Here is a 19,043-nt window from a genome sequence, read left to right as displayed (position 1 = left end):
ACCAATTCTCAATGGCTTTGATTTTGGAAGGGTCCACGTGTATTCCCTCTTCGCTAACCACGTGCCCTAAGAATTCGACTCTTCGGATCCAAAATTCGCATTTCGAGAACTTCGCATAGAGCTTCTCTGATCGCAGTGTTTCCAAGAACTGTCGCAGATGTTGACTATGCTCCTCCTTACTACGAGAGTAGATAAGTATGTCATCGATGAAGACAATGACGAACTGATCCAAGTAAGGACGGCACACCCTATTCATTAAGTCCATGAATAATGCGGGCGCATTGGTCAATCCGAACGGCATCACTACAAACTCGTAGTGTCCATAACGAGTTCGGAAGGCTGTCTTCGGAACATCCTCCCCTATCACTCGTAATTGGTGATACCAGGATCTCAGGTCTATTTTTGAAAAGAAGTTCGCCCCTTGTAGCTGGTCAAACAAATCGTCAATACGAGGCAGAGGGTAACGATTTTTTATGGTTAACTTGTTAAGTTCTCTGTAGTCGATGCACATACGGAACAATCCGTCTTTCTTCTTCACGAACAAGACCGGTGCTCCCCAGGGTGAGAAGCTTGGCCTAATGAAGCCCTTGCTGAGCAATTCGTTAAGTTGATTGGATAGCTCTTGCATCTCAGCTGGTGCTAGACGATAGGGTGATTTGGCTACTGGGGTAGCCCCTGGAACTAAGTCGATTCTAAACTCGACCTGACGTTGCGGAGGTAATCCTGGGAGTTCTTCTAGAAAGATGTCGGGAAAATCGCGTACCACTTGAATGTTCTTAATGTCTTTCGTCTCTTGGCTCACATCGACAACATGAGCTAGGAATCCGCGACATTCCTTTCGCAAGAATTTCTGGGCTTGAATGCTCGAGATGAGGCGAAGGTTTGTGCCGGGTTTGTCGCCGTAGATTACTAAAGTTTTGCTAGACGACAGATTAAGGCGAACAACCTTTTCGTAACACATAATGTCGGCACGATGAGAACTCAACCAATCCATACCGATTATGACGTCGAAACTTTTAATTGAGACCGGCATGAGGTCGATTGGAAATGAATGGCTATCTAGTGTTAGTGTACAACCTATGTATATGCAGCTAGTGCTCTTTGTCTTTCCGTTATCCATTTCTACAGTGAACGGTTTCTTAAGTGCTCGTGATTTTTGCTTAAGTAATTGAGCAAATTTCTGATTCACGAAACTCCTCTCCGCTCCACTATCAAACAGTATGCATGCATATGAGTTATCGAGGAGAAACGTACCAGTGACCACTGTAGGGTCGGCAACCGCTTCCTCGTGGCCTATAGCCAAAACTCTTCCCACTTCATCGGCATTCCCTGCCTTCGGGCAGTTTCTTTTGTAGTGGCCCACCTCGCCACATCCGTAGCAAGTCTGGCCCACACCTGTGCCGGGGACTTGGGTGATTGGCCTTGTCGGAGCCTTGCAGAAACGGGCACTGTGTCCCTTCCTGTTGCAGTTAGAGCACTGCATTTCCCGGTAGGGTCCATTGTGGTGGAAGTTGATGGGTTTTGAGCATTCTAACACTTCCTAAGTGTACATGCAACCCTAATAACCTTGGATCTATGTTTGTCTAATAATCATGCAAAGTTGAATTCCAAGGTTATATTCCTATCTAGCATACATGGGGAACATTTTTAACTTGAATGAAAGATAGAATAACTTACCTTGTTGTTGATTATGATCCTTGAAACCTTGTGAGCCTAGCACCCCAAGTGTAATGCCTCAAATGCTTCACACAATACCAAATGCAAAGGAGTAAACTTTGAGAGAATCTTACACTTGCAAAATTGGCTCTAGCCCTCTTGTTTCTTAGTGTCGCGATTTTGGTGGAGAACATGTTGCTTATATAGTGTGTCACATCTAGGGTTACACCATGTAAACCCTAATGTGGCATGACTCTTCATTTCCATGACCCATGGGTTTGTAACTCCCATGGAGCATTCAATGGGTTTAACCCAACTTGATTATCCATGGAGCCTTTTAGCCCACTATACAAGTTATGGATGATTTACATGATCAACCCATATATTTAATTAGTCATCTTTTGATCACTTAATTAATCCTAGATTAATTCTTGATCAATACTAATTAAATAATACTATTAATATATTAGAACTTATAATATATTAATAAATCACAAGTGTTATTTCTCTCATTTAGTCTATCCAAATGCATGATGCCATGCAACCCAAATGGACCATGCCGGGTCGGGTCAAGTACATACCAGAAATAGTTATGGACTTAGACACCTTATCCAACAGTCTCCCACTTGGATAAGTCTAATAACTATAACTGCAATACTTCAGGAACCGATCGGCAATCGTAGCTCTTTCAAGGTCTCTCGGAACTGAGAAGATGATGATACACCATTTAAGATAAGTGATCATATAATCCTCTGTTCTAGATATCAGCCGGACAAATACATGGAACAGTGTCTTACTTTGTTTCCAGCAATTTGTTTCCCGATTTCCGATTTGTTTGACAAAGAACTTAATTGAACACATCAACTTAGTTCTGACCGGGCCCGGTACATAGGTAAAAACAAAATCATCGAGGGGCCCAGATATCAGCTTCTAATCCAAGAAGGAACAGATAAACTTCGACTCATATGTTTGTTCTACCACTCATTGAATTATACACAAAAGCACGTTTTATAACATCGAGTTACCAATGCGTTAACGTACAATCAATGCATAACCAACTCATAAGTAACAAATCATATCTCTAGGTTTGAAGACTTATATGATATTACCGTCTCACGATCACTCGAGATAAATTCCATGAAGTGATTCCAGTGAGCGTGGGTTGAGTCCAATGCTCAGAACTTATGAGCACTCATGAGTGTTGTAGCCATGTCCAACAGCTTAGACCTCTGCAACCAATCATGACAGTCTTGATTCATACCTACTTCCGACATATGACCGACTGTGGAGGTTCGAATAATATGATATACCAAACATAATTATTCTGGAAGTCAAAACATGCAAAAGAAATATAGTAAACGATCGACAAGAGATAGCAACACTTTACTCATAAATAAAACACCTTTTATTCATCATCTAATGTCAATTACACTTTACAAATTTCAAGTTTATCTAACTACTAAATCTAATATCATCCTTCAGCCCTATGCTCCGAGCATGCTGTAGATGCTTAACCCGAGTCAGTCCCTTCGTGAGGGGATCTGCTGGATTCTCATCCGATGATACCCTCTTTGCCACGAGGAGTCCTTCTTCTATTCGATGTCTGATGAAATGGTATTTTCTGTCGATGTGTCTGGATCTCCCGTGATCCCTTGGTTCCTTGGATAAGGCAACTGCACTTTCACTATCACAGAAAATTTCCATTGGCTCTTTAATAGCTGGTACAACTCCAAGGTCTCCAATGAAGTTCTTCAGCCATATCGCCTCCTTTGCTGCCTCGATAGCTGCTATATACTCTGATTCGCAAGTTGAATCAGCCACTGTCTCTTGCTTGGAACTCTTCCAAGAAATTGCTCCTCCATTTAAGGTAAAGACCCAGCCTGACTGAGAGCGGAAATTATCCCTATCAGTCTGAAAGCTAGCATCACTATACCCTACAACTCTCAAGTCTTCACTCCCACCGAGGGTAAGGACCCATTCCTTAGTCCTCCGTAGGTACTTGAGGATATTCTTTACCGCAGTCCAGTGTGCCTTGCCAGGGTTCCCCTGATACCTGCTAACCATGCTCAAAGAAAAGGCTACATCAGGTCGAGTACACGTCATAGCATACATGATCGATCCTACAGCCGAAGCATAAGGTATTCGACTCATTTCTGCTATCTCAGCCTCAGTACTAGGGCTTTGTGTCTTACTCAATCTGGCATTACTCTGGATGGGTAACTCTCCTTTCTTGGAGTCCTGCATGCCGAATCTCTTCAACACCTTATCCAAGTAAGTACTCTGACTAAGTCCAATTAGTCTTTTACTCCGGTCTCTCAAGATCCTTATCCCTAGAATATAGGCAGCTTCTCCTAGGTCCTTCATAGAGAAACACTTCCCAAGCCAGGACTTAGCTTCCTGCAGAGTTGGGATGTCATTTCCTATGAGTAGTATGTCATCCACATACAATACCAAAAAGCTAACTATACTCCCACTAGCCTTGACATATACACAAGATTCATCTTCACTCCTAGAAAAGCCAAATTCCTTGACTTTCTCATCAAAGCAAAGATTCCATCTGCGAGGTGCTTGCTTTAACCCATAAATGGATTTCTCAAGCTTACACACTCTATTAGGGTACTCTGTGTTAACAAAACCCTCTGGCTGACTCATGTAAACATCGTCAGCCAACTTTCCATTAAGGAAAGCGGTTTTGACATCCATTTGCCATATTTCATAGTCATGAAATGTGGCTATGGCTAACAGAACCCTAATAGACTTAATCTTGGCCACTGGAGAAAAGGTCTCATCATAATCAACTCCCGGAGTTTGTGAGAAACCCTTTGCAACCAGTCGTGCCTTATAAGTGTGTACATTACCATCCATGTCGGTCTTCTTCTTGAATATCCATTTGCACCCTACAGTCTTACGACCTGGTACATTCTCAACCAAGTTCCAAACTTGATTGTCATACATGGACTGTATCTCGCTGTCCATTGCCTCTTTCCACTTGGCTGACTCAGGGCCTGCTATGGCTTCCGCGTAATTGTTAGGTTCATCCAGACCTATCAACGTCTCATCACTGATAAGTGTATCACCTTCCGCATTAATATGGAATCCATAGTAATGCTCAGGTGCATTCCTAACCCTTGTGGAACGAGTCAGAGGTACAGACTTGTCAATTGGCTCAACATAAGTTTCCTCCTCAAGTTGAGTGCTAGGGTTTGAAGTTCCTTCACCACTTGACTCTTGAATTTCTTCAAGGTCAACTTGCCTCCCACTGTCTCCTTGGCTTATGAACTCTCTCTCTCTCGAAAGAAAGCCCTCCTAGCTACAAAGACCACATTCTCACTAGGTCTGTAGAAGAGGTAACCAAAGGATTTCTGTGGGTAGCCGATGAAAATACACCTCTCACTTCGAGGTTCGAGCTTATCATGAGTCTCGCGTCTCACGAAAGCCTCGCAACCCCAAATCTTAATGTGGTCTAGTTTGATACTTTACCAGTCCACATCTCATGAGGAGTTTTGGCAACTTTCTTTGTGGGAACTAGATTAAGGATATGGGCGGCAGTCTCTAAGGCATACCCCCAAAATGAGATTGGTAGCGAAGCTCGACTCATCATGGAACGAACCATATCCAACAAGGTTCGATTACGCCTCTCAGCTACACCATTCAACTGCGGTGTCCTGGGAGGTGTCAATTGTGAGACAATCCCACATTCCCTAAGATAGTCGAGGAACTCTGAACTAAGATACTCACCACCTCGATCGGATCGAAGCATCTTAATGTTCCTGCCCAATTGATTCTCGACTTCCTGTTTAAACTCGTTAAACCTCTCAAAAGTCTCTGACTTATGCTTGATTAAGTAGACATATCCATATCTACTGTAATCATCAGTAAAAGTCAAATAATAACGATTAGCATCCCTTGTGGCATGTTTGAAGGGCCCACACACATCCGTATGTATAAGATCCAACAAACCTTCACCCCTCTCACAAGAACCTGTGAAGGGTGACTTTGTCATTTTTCCAAGTAAGCATGATTCGCAACTATCATCTGACTTTAGGTCAAATGACTCCAATACTCCATCCTTTTGGAGTTGGCCTATGCGTTTCTTGCTTATATGTCCAAGACGACAATGTCATAATGATGCTTTATCCAAGTTATTATCATTAACAGAATCAATACACAATACATTATTTCCTAAGTTATCAACCACAGATACAGTTTCATACACACCATCACAAGGTAATGCTTTAAAATAAAGAACATTATTAAAGAAAGCATTAATCGAACCAACTTCATTATCAAATGAAAAGGTGAAACCTTGTTTATACAATGCATGAAAGGAAATAATATTTCTTGCCATTTCCGGCGAATAACAACATTTATTCAAATCTAAACTAAACCCACTACTTAGCGATAAAGTATAAACTCTAATCTTGGTGACAGGTAAAACTTTCCTATTCCCCATGATTAAGTTTATTCTTCCATGCTCCACATTCTCACTTCTTCTTAGTCCCTGCAAATCAGAACAGATATGAATACCACAACCGGTATCAAGGACCCAAGAGTTAGAATGGGGTGAGTTATTAGATAAGATAGTGTAAATATCTACATGGTTGGGTTTAACTTTCCCATCCTTCACATCTTGCTGGTACTTTGGGCAGTTCCGCTTCCAATGTGACTTTTCATGGCAATAGAAGCATTCAGCCTCTTTAGGGTCAGAAGAAGGAGTGACAAAACCTTTCTTGGTTCCACTTGAAGAAGAGCCATCAAGGGTCCTAGCCTTGGTACCCTTCGAAGAGCTCTTCCTCTTCTTCCCTCTACCTTTCCCGATTGCCAAAACCGGGGCGGAGTTTGGAGTAGGAGTGTTAACAACCGACTTACCCTTAAGACCTGTTTCTGTGGTCTTGAGGAGTCCCTGAAGTTTGCTGAGTGTGACCTCTTCCTTATTCATGTGATATGTCATGCGGAATTGATCATAGCACGATGGTAAGGAGTGCAAAATGATATCTATTGCAAGCTCCTCAGGGAAGTTCACATTAAGCTTCAGCAACCGATCTACATACCTTTGCATTTTCTGCATGTGGCTCGTGACGGATTCCCCGTCCTTCATCATGGTTGTTATGATAGAGCATATGATTTCATACCTCTCTTGTCGTGCACTTTGATGGTATCTTTCCATCAGATCTTAGTGCATTTCAAAAGGGTAGAAGTCCTCATAGGACTTTTGGAGTTCCGCTGTCATGGTGGCCAACATGATGCATGCCACTTTTGTAGCATCCCTTTCATGTGCCCGGAAGTCAGCGATCTCCAGGGGAGTTGCAGTGGTCTCATCAATATCCTTAAGCTCCTTGTCAAGGACATATTCTTTGTCCTCGTAGCGGGTAATCATCCTGATGTTTCTGATCCATTCATTGAAGTTGGATCCATCAAAAGTGACTTTCCCACACAAGTTCATAAGGGTAAAGAAGCCATTAGGATTAGAGCCAGAAGCAGCATTGTTTGAAGACATCTAAAAGAAGAGGACAAGAATAGTTTAGATATTAAGAGAGTCCATAATAAAACACCCAAATCTAATATTAAGGCTAGGATCCAATCACAATATATTATAACTTAGAAGAGGTATGCCGTAATCCAAGCTATACATATTTGAAAGGTAGGTGAATGACGATTCATCAATTTCCACCATGAAAAACGAAATATAAATATTAGGTTTTTAATTGGTTCTTAGAAATTCCTAGATTCTTTTTGAGATTCAATGAACTTTTCAAAGGCATGTTTCAATCTCGAGTGTGCCCTCCAAGTTTTGTGACTGGGATACCGAGGATCACAAAATGAGGTGTGAAGTAACCATGCAAATCACTTGGTACCCTCAAGGTTTATCACTCAATCGATGTGCCGGTAAACCACACACGCTCCACCGATGCTATGGTAAACCTTAAGTCACCCTTTACCTACCTTGTTAAGTCCAAGTTAGTGTGTCGGTTAACCACACACGCTCCACCAACGACTTAAACAAAGTGTAAAGTGTAATTTCATGGATTAGCACCTTATTTACATTTTCCTAAAGTAACTAAGATTGGGAATTTAATAAAAGCATTTAGTTACTTTATAATATTCATCATACTTTTAATGAGAATTTATAAGTCCTTGTCTTACCCGTTCGGCTAACGACCCTCCACCGATCAAGGAAGCGGTGGGTGAGAGTGGACACCCATTAAGTTGCCATTTTATAGGCAACAACCTTATACCCCCCTTATAGACCGGCTTCGTGAATGAGGCGTACTAGCGGTAAGACGACTTGACGTTATACATATATATATTAGTAACTTATAATATTATAAAGTATAAGGGTTGAATTTTAACTTTTAAAATTCTAAGGGTTGGAACTAAAGTTTTAATCAAGACTTTACATGTTCCAAAACTTGAGGGCAAGTTTTGTAAACTTCCAAAACTTTTCATTTCTTATAACTTATGAATTAATTGAGTAATAAAAATGAAGACTCTTCATTTTTATAACTCTTGTGTTCTTTTAATGGCTTTAATAAAAGTGAGACTTTTGGTTTTCCATAACTTGAGGACAAGTTATGGACTCCATTAAAACACATTATGATCATGAATTAAACTACCATGAAGGTTACAAACAATTCCTATGATCATCTAATCTTCATAAGTTCAAGAACATGAATATGAACACTTTCAAGAATCAAAAATTACACTTAAAAAAAACTTGTAATTTTAATAATTGTCATTGTAAATGGATTAGCATAAACATTACACCATCTAAAACAAGCTTTAAAACATCAAAACAGTTTAGGGTAATGTTTCTAGTCCATTTCCAACAACAAATGTGCAAACTTTCATACGAGCAGAAAACAGAAAAACGATTTTTTTTTTCAAGCTGTTTGCACAAAAAAAAAACAACAAACAAACCTAGGCTCTGATACCACTGATGGGTTTTGAGCATTCTAACACTTCCTAAGTGTACATGCAACCCTAATAACCTTGGATCTATGTTTGTCTAATAATCATGCAAAGTTGAATTCCAAGGTTATATTCCTATCTAGCATACATGGGGAACATTTTTAACTTGAATGAAAGATAGAATAACTTACCTTGTTGTTGATTATGATCCTTGAAACCTTGTGAGCCTAGCACCCCAAGTGTGATGCCTCAAATGCTTCACACAACACCAAATGCAAAGGAGTAAACTTTGAGAGAATCTTACACTTGCAAAATCGACTCTAGCCCTCTTGTTTCTTAGTGTCGCGATTTTGGTGGAGAACATGTTGCTTATATAGTGTGTCACATCTAGGGTTACACCATGTAAACCCTAATGTGGCATGACTCTTCATTTCCATGACCCATGGGTTTGTAACTCCCATGGAGCCTCCATGGAGCATTCAATGGGTTTAACCCAACTTGATTATCCATGGAGCCTTTTAGCCCACTATACAAGTTATGGATGATTTACATGATCAACCCATATATTTAATTAGTCATCTTTTGATCACTTAATTAAGTCTTGATCAATACTAATTAAATAATACTATTAATATATTAGAACTTATAATATATTAATAAACCACAAGTGTTATTTCTCTCATTTAGTCTATCCAAATGCATGATGCCATGCAACCCAAATGGACCATGCCGGGTCGGGTCAAGTACATACCAGAAATAGTTATGGACTTAGACACCTTATCCAACAGAAGTTGCATTTGTTGCACTTCGGCAAGTTTCCCGCGTACTGCTTTAACGGTGCAACGACGGCAGGTGCTATCGCAGCATGAACAGCTATGACCTGTTGCTTTTTGGCAGCTTTCTGCTTCTTCTTGTCATCCCATAATTTCCGCTTGTTGTCAACGACTTTGGAGGGTTCCGAGATGGCTAGGGTTGTTGTTGTTGACAGGGTTCGGACCCCATGGTCAATGAGCCTTTGTGCCAATCGCTTGGCACTATCGAAGGTAGTGGGGGGAGAAGCTAGTACGTTCCCTTGGAATGGAGGCACCAGCCCCCAGATATACCTCTCTATCTTCTTCCCCTCAGTAGGGACCATGGATGGACATAGTGCCACCAGATCGCTGAATTTGGCAGTATAGGAAACTATGTCGGAGCCCTTCATGGTTAGGCTCCAGAGCTCTTGCTCCAACTTCTGAACTTCGCCCCTTGGGCAGTACTCTTCGATCATGAGCTCCTTCAGAGCTTCCCAGCCAATAGCATTCGCCACTATAAGAGATAGTGACTTGACATGGCTATTCCATCACGTCAGTGCTCGGTCCACGAAGGTGCAAGCAGCAAATTTTACCTTGCTCCCTTCCGTACAGGAGCAGATCTCAAAGATCGACTCCGTCTTCTCGAACCATTGCGAGAGGGCAATGATTCCGCCAGTTCCATTGAAGGCCTGGGTTTGCAGCTGGTGAAGTCTTTGTACGAGCACTCTCTAGAGCGCACTAGAGTTTCAACTGGGGTGGGAGGCACATTCGTCCCACTCCCGCTAGTACCGGTAGTGGTGAATTATGCTAGAGCTGTCGTAACAGCCGCGTTCACAGCAGCTTGGATAGCTGCTGGGTTGTATTGAGGAGGAGGAGGTGGAGTTTGATTCTGAGCAGTGCGCCTCATTACTCGGCGTTGAGGCATCTTGTAGCTATAAGATCACAAAGATGAAGATATTGATAAGAATTTAATAGAGAGTATGAAGAGAGTGACTCATGGACTAACTCTCCATAGCCCAACAACACAGATGAAAGTATGATTGGATAGAATTCTAGCACTAGAAAGATGAAGCATTTGGATATTAATTTCCGTGAGATTAGATATCTGCCAATAATACTGGTATTACAGATGTAATAAGTTCAGGAAAAATGACCTAAAAGTAGGTCTTACATCAAAACAAGATGAGAAAAATTTGACAGAATTAAGACATATCGACCGAAAGTTCAAGGTCTTACATTAACATAAATTTACAGGGAAGAAGTACTAATTAGAGCATAGATAAGAAGGCTAATCCTTAGACAAAAGGAAATTTGAGCAGAGCATTCCCTACTGGCGACGGGAACCCCTTGGGTGAACCCTTAAGTCAGCCAGCTGACGCTCCAAGTCAAGAAGGCGTCGCTCGTACACTCGTTGGCGTACGCGATGCTCTATGACTTCGGCCCTAGTCTCAGCTAGTGCTTGCAGTAGGGACTCATTGTCTCTTACTGATCTCTCACTAGCATCTTCCAGACGACGAATGCGGACAGTGTTGACTCCTGAATTGGCGTCAACTTCCGCAATTCGGTTGAGGGCTGTCCTACCCTGAATCTCGTTACGAGCAACCCTGCGGACCAGAATAGGCTGGACTCTGTCCGTTGAGCCTCCTTCACTCACGTTATAGAAGCTTCGGTCTCCATTAAATGGGATTGGTTGACCCTGTTCTTGGCTCCATGTCTCCAAACTTTCCACCCATAGAGGCGTCGGGCCTTGAAAAGCCGGACGAGGGTTTGGGTTTGGGTTTTGAGCCACCAATGGTTGATCGTTGACTTCGGGCTCGGAGTCAGAATCCTTCGGGAAGTTCTCAGCAAAGTCATCGTCCAACGGAATTACAGGTTCTTCTTCTGGCTCAACATCGAGCCATCCTCCATTGCCTTGGTTGGGAAAGTACGGCTCTCCGGGGATATGGAATCCAGCCATGTTATCTACGCGAGAATAGGTGTAAAAGAAATAATTAATAGACGTACTAATTAAGATAATTATAGGATGATCCTTACCAGTTACTCCAACATTTGCGTAGTGCATACTAGTCATATGTAACCAAAACAGGATAGACCTTCGAATAAGTGACCCTAACTCTAAGTCCACAACCAAACAAGGAACAGGAAGTAAAGCAAAGATCACAGATTCTAAGTCTATAACACCCTAGTCACATATAACCTTAGCGTATCCACTCAACAACTATTGACATACTAATAAAGACCTTTTTAGTTTGCACATAAGTAATTATAGTAACACAAAATACTCCTATAGTATTTTAAGTTTATGTTTTGTTCTAATGTTTTCATTGTAGTAGTGTTGGTAAGTTTTTAGACTTGCTGCAACGCCACAACCATTCTTAGGCACATGCAATCACTTTTCGAAAAGATATAGTTGATCAGGCTATATCACTCCCAGATCTGATTATATGTCCCCAAGTCTACTTGTGATGTCCAACAATCGTAATACTTTTGTTCTGTCCTAGTGACACTGATTTTAGTATGAATGCAGGTATGTATACTTAGGTTAAATATTTTATTATTTAAAAGTATAAACTCTTGGTCAGAGTATTTTAATCTCGTTGTGTTTATAGTTGTATATCTTTTATGGGTTGATATACTCAATTCACTATAAACAATGCTCTGATACCAATCTGTCACACCCCAAAACCGGAACGGCGGAAACGTTCGGGGACAGAGGACGTCATGTACAGTATCACAACAATGCATAATAGTAAACAAGCAACAACATCATCCATTGCATTAATAGTATAATTTTAATATAAGTGTGTTCTGAAGTTTATAAGACACCAAAATGTATAATCAAAATAAGAGATGAGTCTTGAACGTGCTCCATCTTCTCAAAATCTGGTCATCGGTACCTGTCTACTGGTGACCTGAGAATACAAGTTATTTTGAAAGCGTAGGTCAACATTAAAGTTGGTGAGTTCATAAGTATTTTAGTGTCATTGATTGTATAAGTTTGAAGAATGTACTTGTAAATGTTTGATGTAAAAGTTTGTAAGTATTTGATGTAAATGTTTGTAATCTTCCTAGAAAATCCTATATTTTCTACTAAAGTAGTCTTCTACCAAGACCCAACTGTTATCTACGTTTGTTCTTTTGTAAAAGTGTGAGTTTTACCAAAGTATGACTATCATTACCAAAATATAGTTTCTCATTACCGTTTATGTGAGAAGATCACAATGTGAATGAATTGGGAAAAATAAAGATGTAATGTAGTTTTATCTAGGTAACTACTAATGTACTAACTACCTTTAAACTTGTTAGTTATTTAAGGTAAAATGTGATATGATTGTAACCATACTCGATTGACCAGTAAAACACGACGTTCGAGACGTCGAAATGATATGACATTCGTCACCCACAGACCTGCAGATTCCACTGTAGCTAGCATCAAGGTGTAGGAGGGTCAGTCCCGTATAGATCTATACACAAATTCACGCTCTCCCTCCAGGAGACTCTGGGTACAAAACGTGACACAACAGTATATGCCGAGCCATGAAGAAGTATCTAACATTAATGTTATAGTATTCTTGTATTTGTATAGTATGTACTAGTGTAGTGTATGTTCTCTCTGTCTAGTATGTAATATGTTCTCTAGTGTATAGCATGTAGTATGTATTGTTTCTCGTTATAGTGTTATCCGTTTGTTTCTCTTTATAGTGAGTATTGTTTCTCGTTATAGTGTTCTATATCTGTTTCTATTTATAGTGAGTATTGTTTCTCGTTATAGTATGTATTGACTCATGTATGAACTGACTCTTTGTATGTTTCGTTGTTCTAGTAATAGTATTAGTGACTCCCTAAACTATACCTATTATAGTTTACTAGTAATGTTGTTTGTATGTATGAACATCTTTGTACACCTTTGCTACCCAAAGGTATTGAACTGAATGAATAACTTTTATATTTATATACATACACATAATATATAATTAAGATTCAAACGACCTTCGGACAAACAACCGATACCCTAAGTCCACAACCAAACAAGGAACATGAAGTAAGGCGAGCTATCAGTCCTAAGTCCTTTCAATCCTACTTATATAACTATATCTATATAGATATGCTTTTGACAAAATATAAGTTTTAAAGAGTTTGATAAAGAGTTTTGCATATATAAAAGAGTTTGTAAAACTATTTGAAGCAATTTGTTGGAAACACAGTTTGAAGTATAAGAATTCTATCTGTTTGATAGTTATTAATCACATACGATTGATATAATAACTATTATGTTTGTACTTGTATTCCCCCCCCCCCATAAAAGCATTTAAAATCATTTAAAAGGTAAGTTAAAGGGGTATGAACTCACCTGCAGTGAGTGATACGAATGAAAGATCGATTTGAAGGATGATAAGTGCCAAGTGAAGCCTTGAGCACAACGGATCCTAATAAGCATATAATGACACATATATGTATATAATTAGTGTTTAAACTACTAATCATATAAGGAACACACCTCAGGAACTAGGAAACAGTTATATGGAAGTGTTATAATCACAAAGGATTGCATCTAAGGAGTTTAAGGCCACACTATGGTGTTTACGGCCATGTGTTCACGGCCACAAGAGTTTACGGCCATAGGGTTTGCGGCCCTATGAGTTTACGACCGTAAACTCATGAATTCTTATGCTAAAGAGGTGATTTAAGGTCTTACAAATCTCGTGGAAGTGTTCTAGACCCAACACAAGCCTTAAGGAAGTGTTTATGTCCAACTTGAAGGCTTAACAAGGGTTTACGGCCAAGGGAGATGCTCTTTGGCCGTAAACTCTCATTGATCTTGTATATTGGGTGATTTCAAGTAGCACATATAGTAACTAATACACATAGGAAGGTACTTACGAGTTTAGAAGCCTTTAGGGGTGTTTGAAGTCCACGAACTTAGTAGGTGTTCTTGGTGTTCTTGGTGAAATGAAGAACACTTGAAGATCAAACCCAAAAGATGAAGTTAATGGATGAAATCAAAGGGTGATACAAGATATCGAGATGTATCAATGATTCAAGGGAAGAAACACTTACATTTTTGGAAGATAAAAATGAAGATCTTATGATACTTGAGAGAGAAATCAAGTTCTTGAGGTTGAAATGGTGAATAATGAGGAAGGAATGATAGAATATCATGTTTATAGCCCGAGTTTGCGGCCACCTTGAGTTTACGGTCGTAAACTCATATGGTGTGGCCGTAAACTTCACATGATGAAGTTTATGGCTTGCTTGGTGCACAAGGACCCAAGCAGATAATTCTTAACACTCAATTCTTTGATGTACTAGGCTTAACACGCTCTAATTGACTCTAAATAATGCTAGAAGATAGCAAAACAAGTCCAACTTTGATTGATTTGAATGATTATTCAAGATAGAAATTTCGGGTTGTCACACATAAAATCTAATGACATACTTACAAAATTTATGAAGACTTTATCGTGTAGTATGTGCAGACATCCTAAGATTCTTATCTAGTACATCGGGAGAAGTGACATATGGTAGTTGACGAAGTGCGGCAGTGTATTTTTCTAAAGGAGTAAAACCAACTCTACCTCTAGCATCTACTCGTTTTTTAAACTATGGAAACGTTGCGGTGACGTGGTTGACGATACGCTGAAACATATGTTTTTACATACAGAAACCGCCAATGAAAATAACAATCCTTGAAAATTCATGCTTTCTTTAAAATAATCTTGCATGAGGCATTGATGAGCCGCCTCACGATTTCTTTGTATGAACCTTTTTTTTTTCCGGCGAGCATTATCGACATTTTGTTGGCGTAGTTCTTCTATCTTCTGTTCAGACTCTTGAATAACCTCTGTAGTCGATTCAAGCAACACATCAGAAAAACCCGACAATGAAGAAGATGAAGATGATATTTTTAGAGAGAGTGTTGAATAAGGTTTTGATGTGATTCGTGAAGGAGTGTTGGGCTATATTTATAGTTATTTAAAAAAAATCAAAAAAGAGCAGTTGTTCATTGGTTGGAGGGGGCTTTGAAACTCAGTAGAAACTTGCCGAGTATCGATGTCGAGTAGAGCTCACCAAGGTGGCAGCGCGGTGTGTGCCAAGTCAACCTCGGATTTGCCGAGTGTGACCGAATCCCACTCCGTTACTCCGTTGAGTCTAAAAGATAATAATGGCTATTTTTAGACAGAAAGTAAACTGAGTGGGTATTATTTTTTAGAAAAATTAAATATTACCCTACATTTTGTTCATACATAATATACATATATTTCTACTCCTATAGAATAATTAAGTGTGGACACCATTAAATTTCTTTTTTAATCACATCTCTTTTTGTCATTTGTCTTGATAAAATGGGTAGCAAGATGAATATGAACAAAGAGAAAGAAGATATCTGATTTCCGACATTAACTCGATTGGTATATATATATATATATATATATATATATATATATATATATATATATATATATATATATATTGCATATTTTAAATAGAAAAAGGTATAATGTAAGATAGTTTTTGCTAATCATCGTGCTTTGTTTTTTATATATTTAGTTGTTTGAAAAAAATCTAATATATTTTCATTTTATTCCGATTAACACTCCTTGTTTTGTTTTCTGTAATATGTTGTTTAATTGATATACGACTACACATATTTATGAATTTTTGTATATACAAACCTTTTTGTTATTTTTGTGTAAGAAAAATTAAATAAATGAAATTATTCGATGAGAGATTGAGAGGCATTAGTAGATAAGAGTCTTATTTTATTTCTAATTCATGCTGACTGCATTTTGGCATTCATAAACGGTGACACGTGGGCATACGCGCCACATAATGGGCCCAGTGTCCTTTCACATATTTTAGCGGGTGACTCTCCCAAGGTCACTTTCGTCACATCACATACCCTTGTCCTTGGTTAGGGTTCTTTCTCTTTCCATCTTCAATTCTCAGTCGTCCGATCATCATCATTTTTCCCACCCCCTTTATCCCACTATTTAATACTTCACGATACTCTGTCACTGTCGGTTCTTTTATATGGTTGCGCCACCACTCACCTCCGCCGCCATTCTCATCTCTCATATTCTCAGTTATTCTCCTTCTCCTTCAAACTCCCTGATTCTGATTTCAAGTTTCGGTGTCGGATTTGGATTCTGATTTCCAGAAACCAAACTACAATCAACACAACAGAAATGGTATATACACACACTCGATCGTCAATCGTTAATTGATATTTTCAAAGCTCGAAGATAAGTTCTTGATCGTTTTATTTTCCTTTCTGTTTTGATTTCTCAGGAATCGGTAAGTTGTGAAGAGAAACTCTGCGTTGATTGCAAGACCTCCAAAACGCCGTTGTGGAGAAGCGGTCCTGCTGGTCCGAAGGTTCGATTAATTGATTCGATCTTTGATTTCAGTTTTCCTTTATTCTTCAAATCACGATCTAATCAAGTTGCATAAACAAATTTGTTTTTGTTTTTGTTTTTTTTACACAGTCGCTATGCAATGCTTGTGGAATTAGGTACAGGAAGAAGAGGAGTCCGAATGGATCAGATAAGAGAATCGAGAAACAAGCTCCGTTTTCACCGTCGTCTTCGAGTTCATCCTCTTATTCGACGAGCGCCGCCTTGTACTCCGATGAGGATGTTGGGATGAGGAAGCGGTTGAGGATAAAGGTGGTGGCGGTCGGAAAAGAGGTGGTGGTGCTGCAGCGGCGGAGATCTCGGATGATGAAGAAGGTGAAGGGAGAAAGGGTTGAAAAGGAGTATAAGAAATTAGGGGAAGTAGAACAAGCTGCTTTTCTGTTGATGTCTTTGTCTTGTGGGGGATCTGTTTTTAGGTAAGTATGTGAATGTAAGTTTACAAGTTTTGGTAATGGTGGAAGAAGAAGATGATGAAATTGTAAGGTTTATTTATGTTAATAGGTAGGTAGTAAATGGTAAGTATAGATGGATAGATATGCTAGTTTAGTTTGTAGTGTAGGGTTGGTGTCCCTTTCTATATCGGGGATAAAAATGTAAATAGTTTTACTACCTAAGAATTAAAAGAAATGGAATGGAATGGAATGTCGCTCTTTTTTTTGATATATGGAACTTTTTAAAAATATGAGCCTTTGAATATTCTTGTGGCAGTGTTAATTTTGATTTGTTTTATTTTCTAGGATACTTCGCCAAAAATTAGTTGGTATTTTGAAACTAGCTAGAGTTATTATTTTTATTTTTGTAAAAGTCTTTTAGAAAAGTTAGTTATAAATTTTAAAATTTATATAAACATATAGAATCTATAAAGAATATTTAAATTTTTAAAAACTAATTCAAGTAATTTTTGGATTAAATTTTTTAGTTTAAAATAAAAAATTCATATTTATGTTTTTTCTTTTTTAATTAAAGTTTTTCCGTTTGAGTTTTCTTTTAAATAAATATAATTCAAACTTATGGAATCTAAATAAAACACGTGTTAGGCTGTCAATGAATTGTTATATATGATAATAAAAAGGTTTGCTAAAAAGAAATTTCATTTTTAACAAAATACATCTTATATATATATATATATATATATATATATATATATATATATATATATATATATATATATATCAAGGTTGTGAAAATCGTTCGGCGGTCGACTGGCGATAAGCGATAAATCGGACTAGGCGGTAATTAATCGGCGATTAATCGGGGACCCTAAATTATTTAACAAATTAATATTTCCTAAAAAGTTAAGTTTTTGAAAATTTAGAATTTTAAAATTTTAAAATTTTGAAATTTTTTGTATAATAATTTAATATTTGAAAACTTAAAATTTTGAAAATTTAAAATTTTGGAGTAATATTTGAAAATTAAAATTTTTGAATTTTTAAAATTTTTCCCACCGAGGACCGCCAAGCCCGATTTTGACCAATTTCCGCCAAGCAGCCTAATCGTAATCGGTTCAAGGCCGCTAAATGATTAATCGGCCAACAAGACTGATTTCTGCAACACTGATATATATATATATATATATATATATATATATATATATATATATATATATATATATTAAAGGTAAAGAGGTTCAGTAGATAACAATTATTAATCATGAAACTAATGAACCAATCTTTTTTTTTTCACTTTTTAAAGCTTATTCTTTATTAATAAAAAGAATTAAAATATATAAATTCATAACTTTTGATAAATTTTCAATGATATCAAATTCGATAAAAAAAATTTAATTTTTTTCGTCAAATTCACAGTGTGAATCTGTGCAGATTCACAATGTGAATCTAAGTTCAGACAGTGAATCCGAAAAATATATAATTTATTTTTTAATATTCAAAATATGAAGTTATGAATGCAAATATCTTTAATTTTTTTTTCGATAAAAAGTAAATTCTAAAACTTGATAAAAATGTTTGGTTCTTTAGAAAACCATTTATAATGGTTCAGTATAAAACTTTATATATATATATATATATATATATATATATATATATATATATATATATATATATATATATATATATATATATATATATATATATATATATATATATCATTTTAATCATTTTTATATCATATGATATTATGATATTAAAGTAACTTCATTAAATTACATTGCTTTCCATAATAACTAGAAGTCCAATCAACCTATATTAATATTATTTACATATTATATTTTTAATTATAATATCTATACTATTATTATTTATTAATTATT

At 37.8% G+C, this 19,043-nt stretch overlaps 1 protein-coding gene across 1 annotated transcript; it reads left to right on the top strand.

The window, feature by feature from the left end:
- The first annotated feature begins 16,280 nt into the window (after positions 1-16,280).
- Positions 16,281-17,433, top strand: LOC145123760 (GATA transcription factor 16-like). The gene is made up of 3 exons (XM_079058972.1): positions 16,281-16,546; positions 16,647-16,733; positions 16,844-17,433. The coding sequence occupies exons 1-3, from the start codon at positions 16,544-16,546 to the stop codon at positions 17,189-17,191; spliced, it is 438 nt and encodes a 145-aa protein (XP_078915098.1). The 5' UTR covers positions 16,281-16,543; the 3' UTR covers positions 17,192-17,433.
- The last annotated feature ends 1,610 nt before the right edge of the window (positions 17,434-19,043 follow it).

The sequence above is a fragment of the Lactuca virosa genome, chromosome 7, assembly GCF_052849685.1.
Source record: "Lactuca virosa cultivar CGN04683 chromosome 7, Lactuca_virosa_CGN04683_v6, whole genome shotgun sequence".
Taxonomy (NCBI): Eukaryota; Viridiplantae; Streptophyta; class Magnoliopsida; order Asterales; family Asteraceae; genus Lactuca; species Lactuca virosa.
This window is presented reverse-complemented; position numbering and strand designations above follow the sequence as displayed.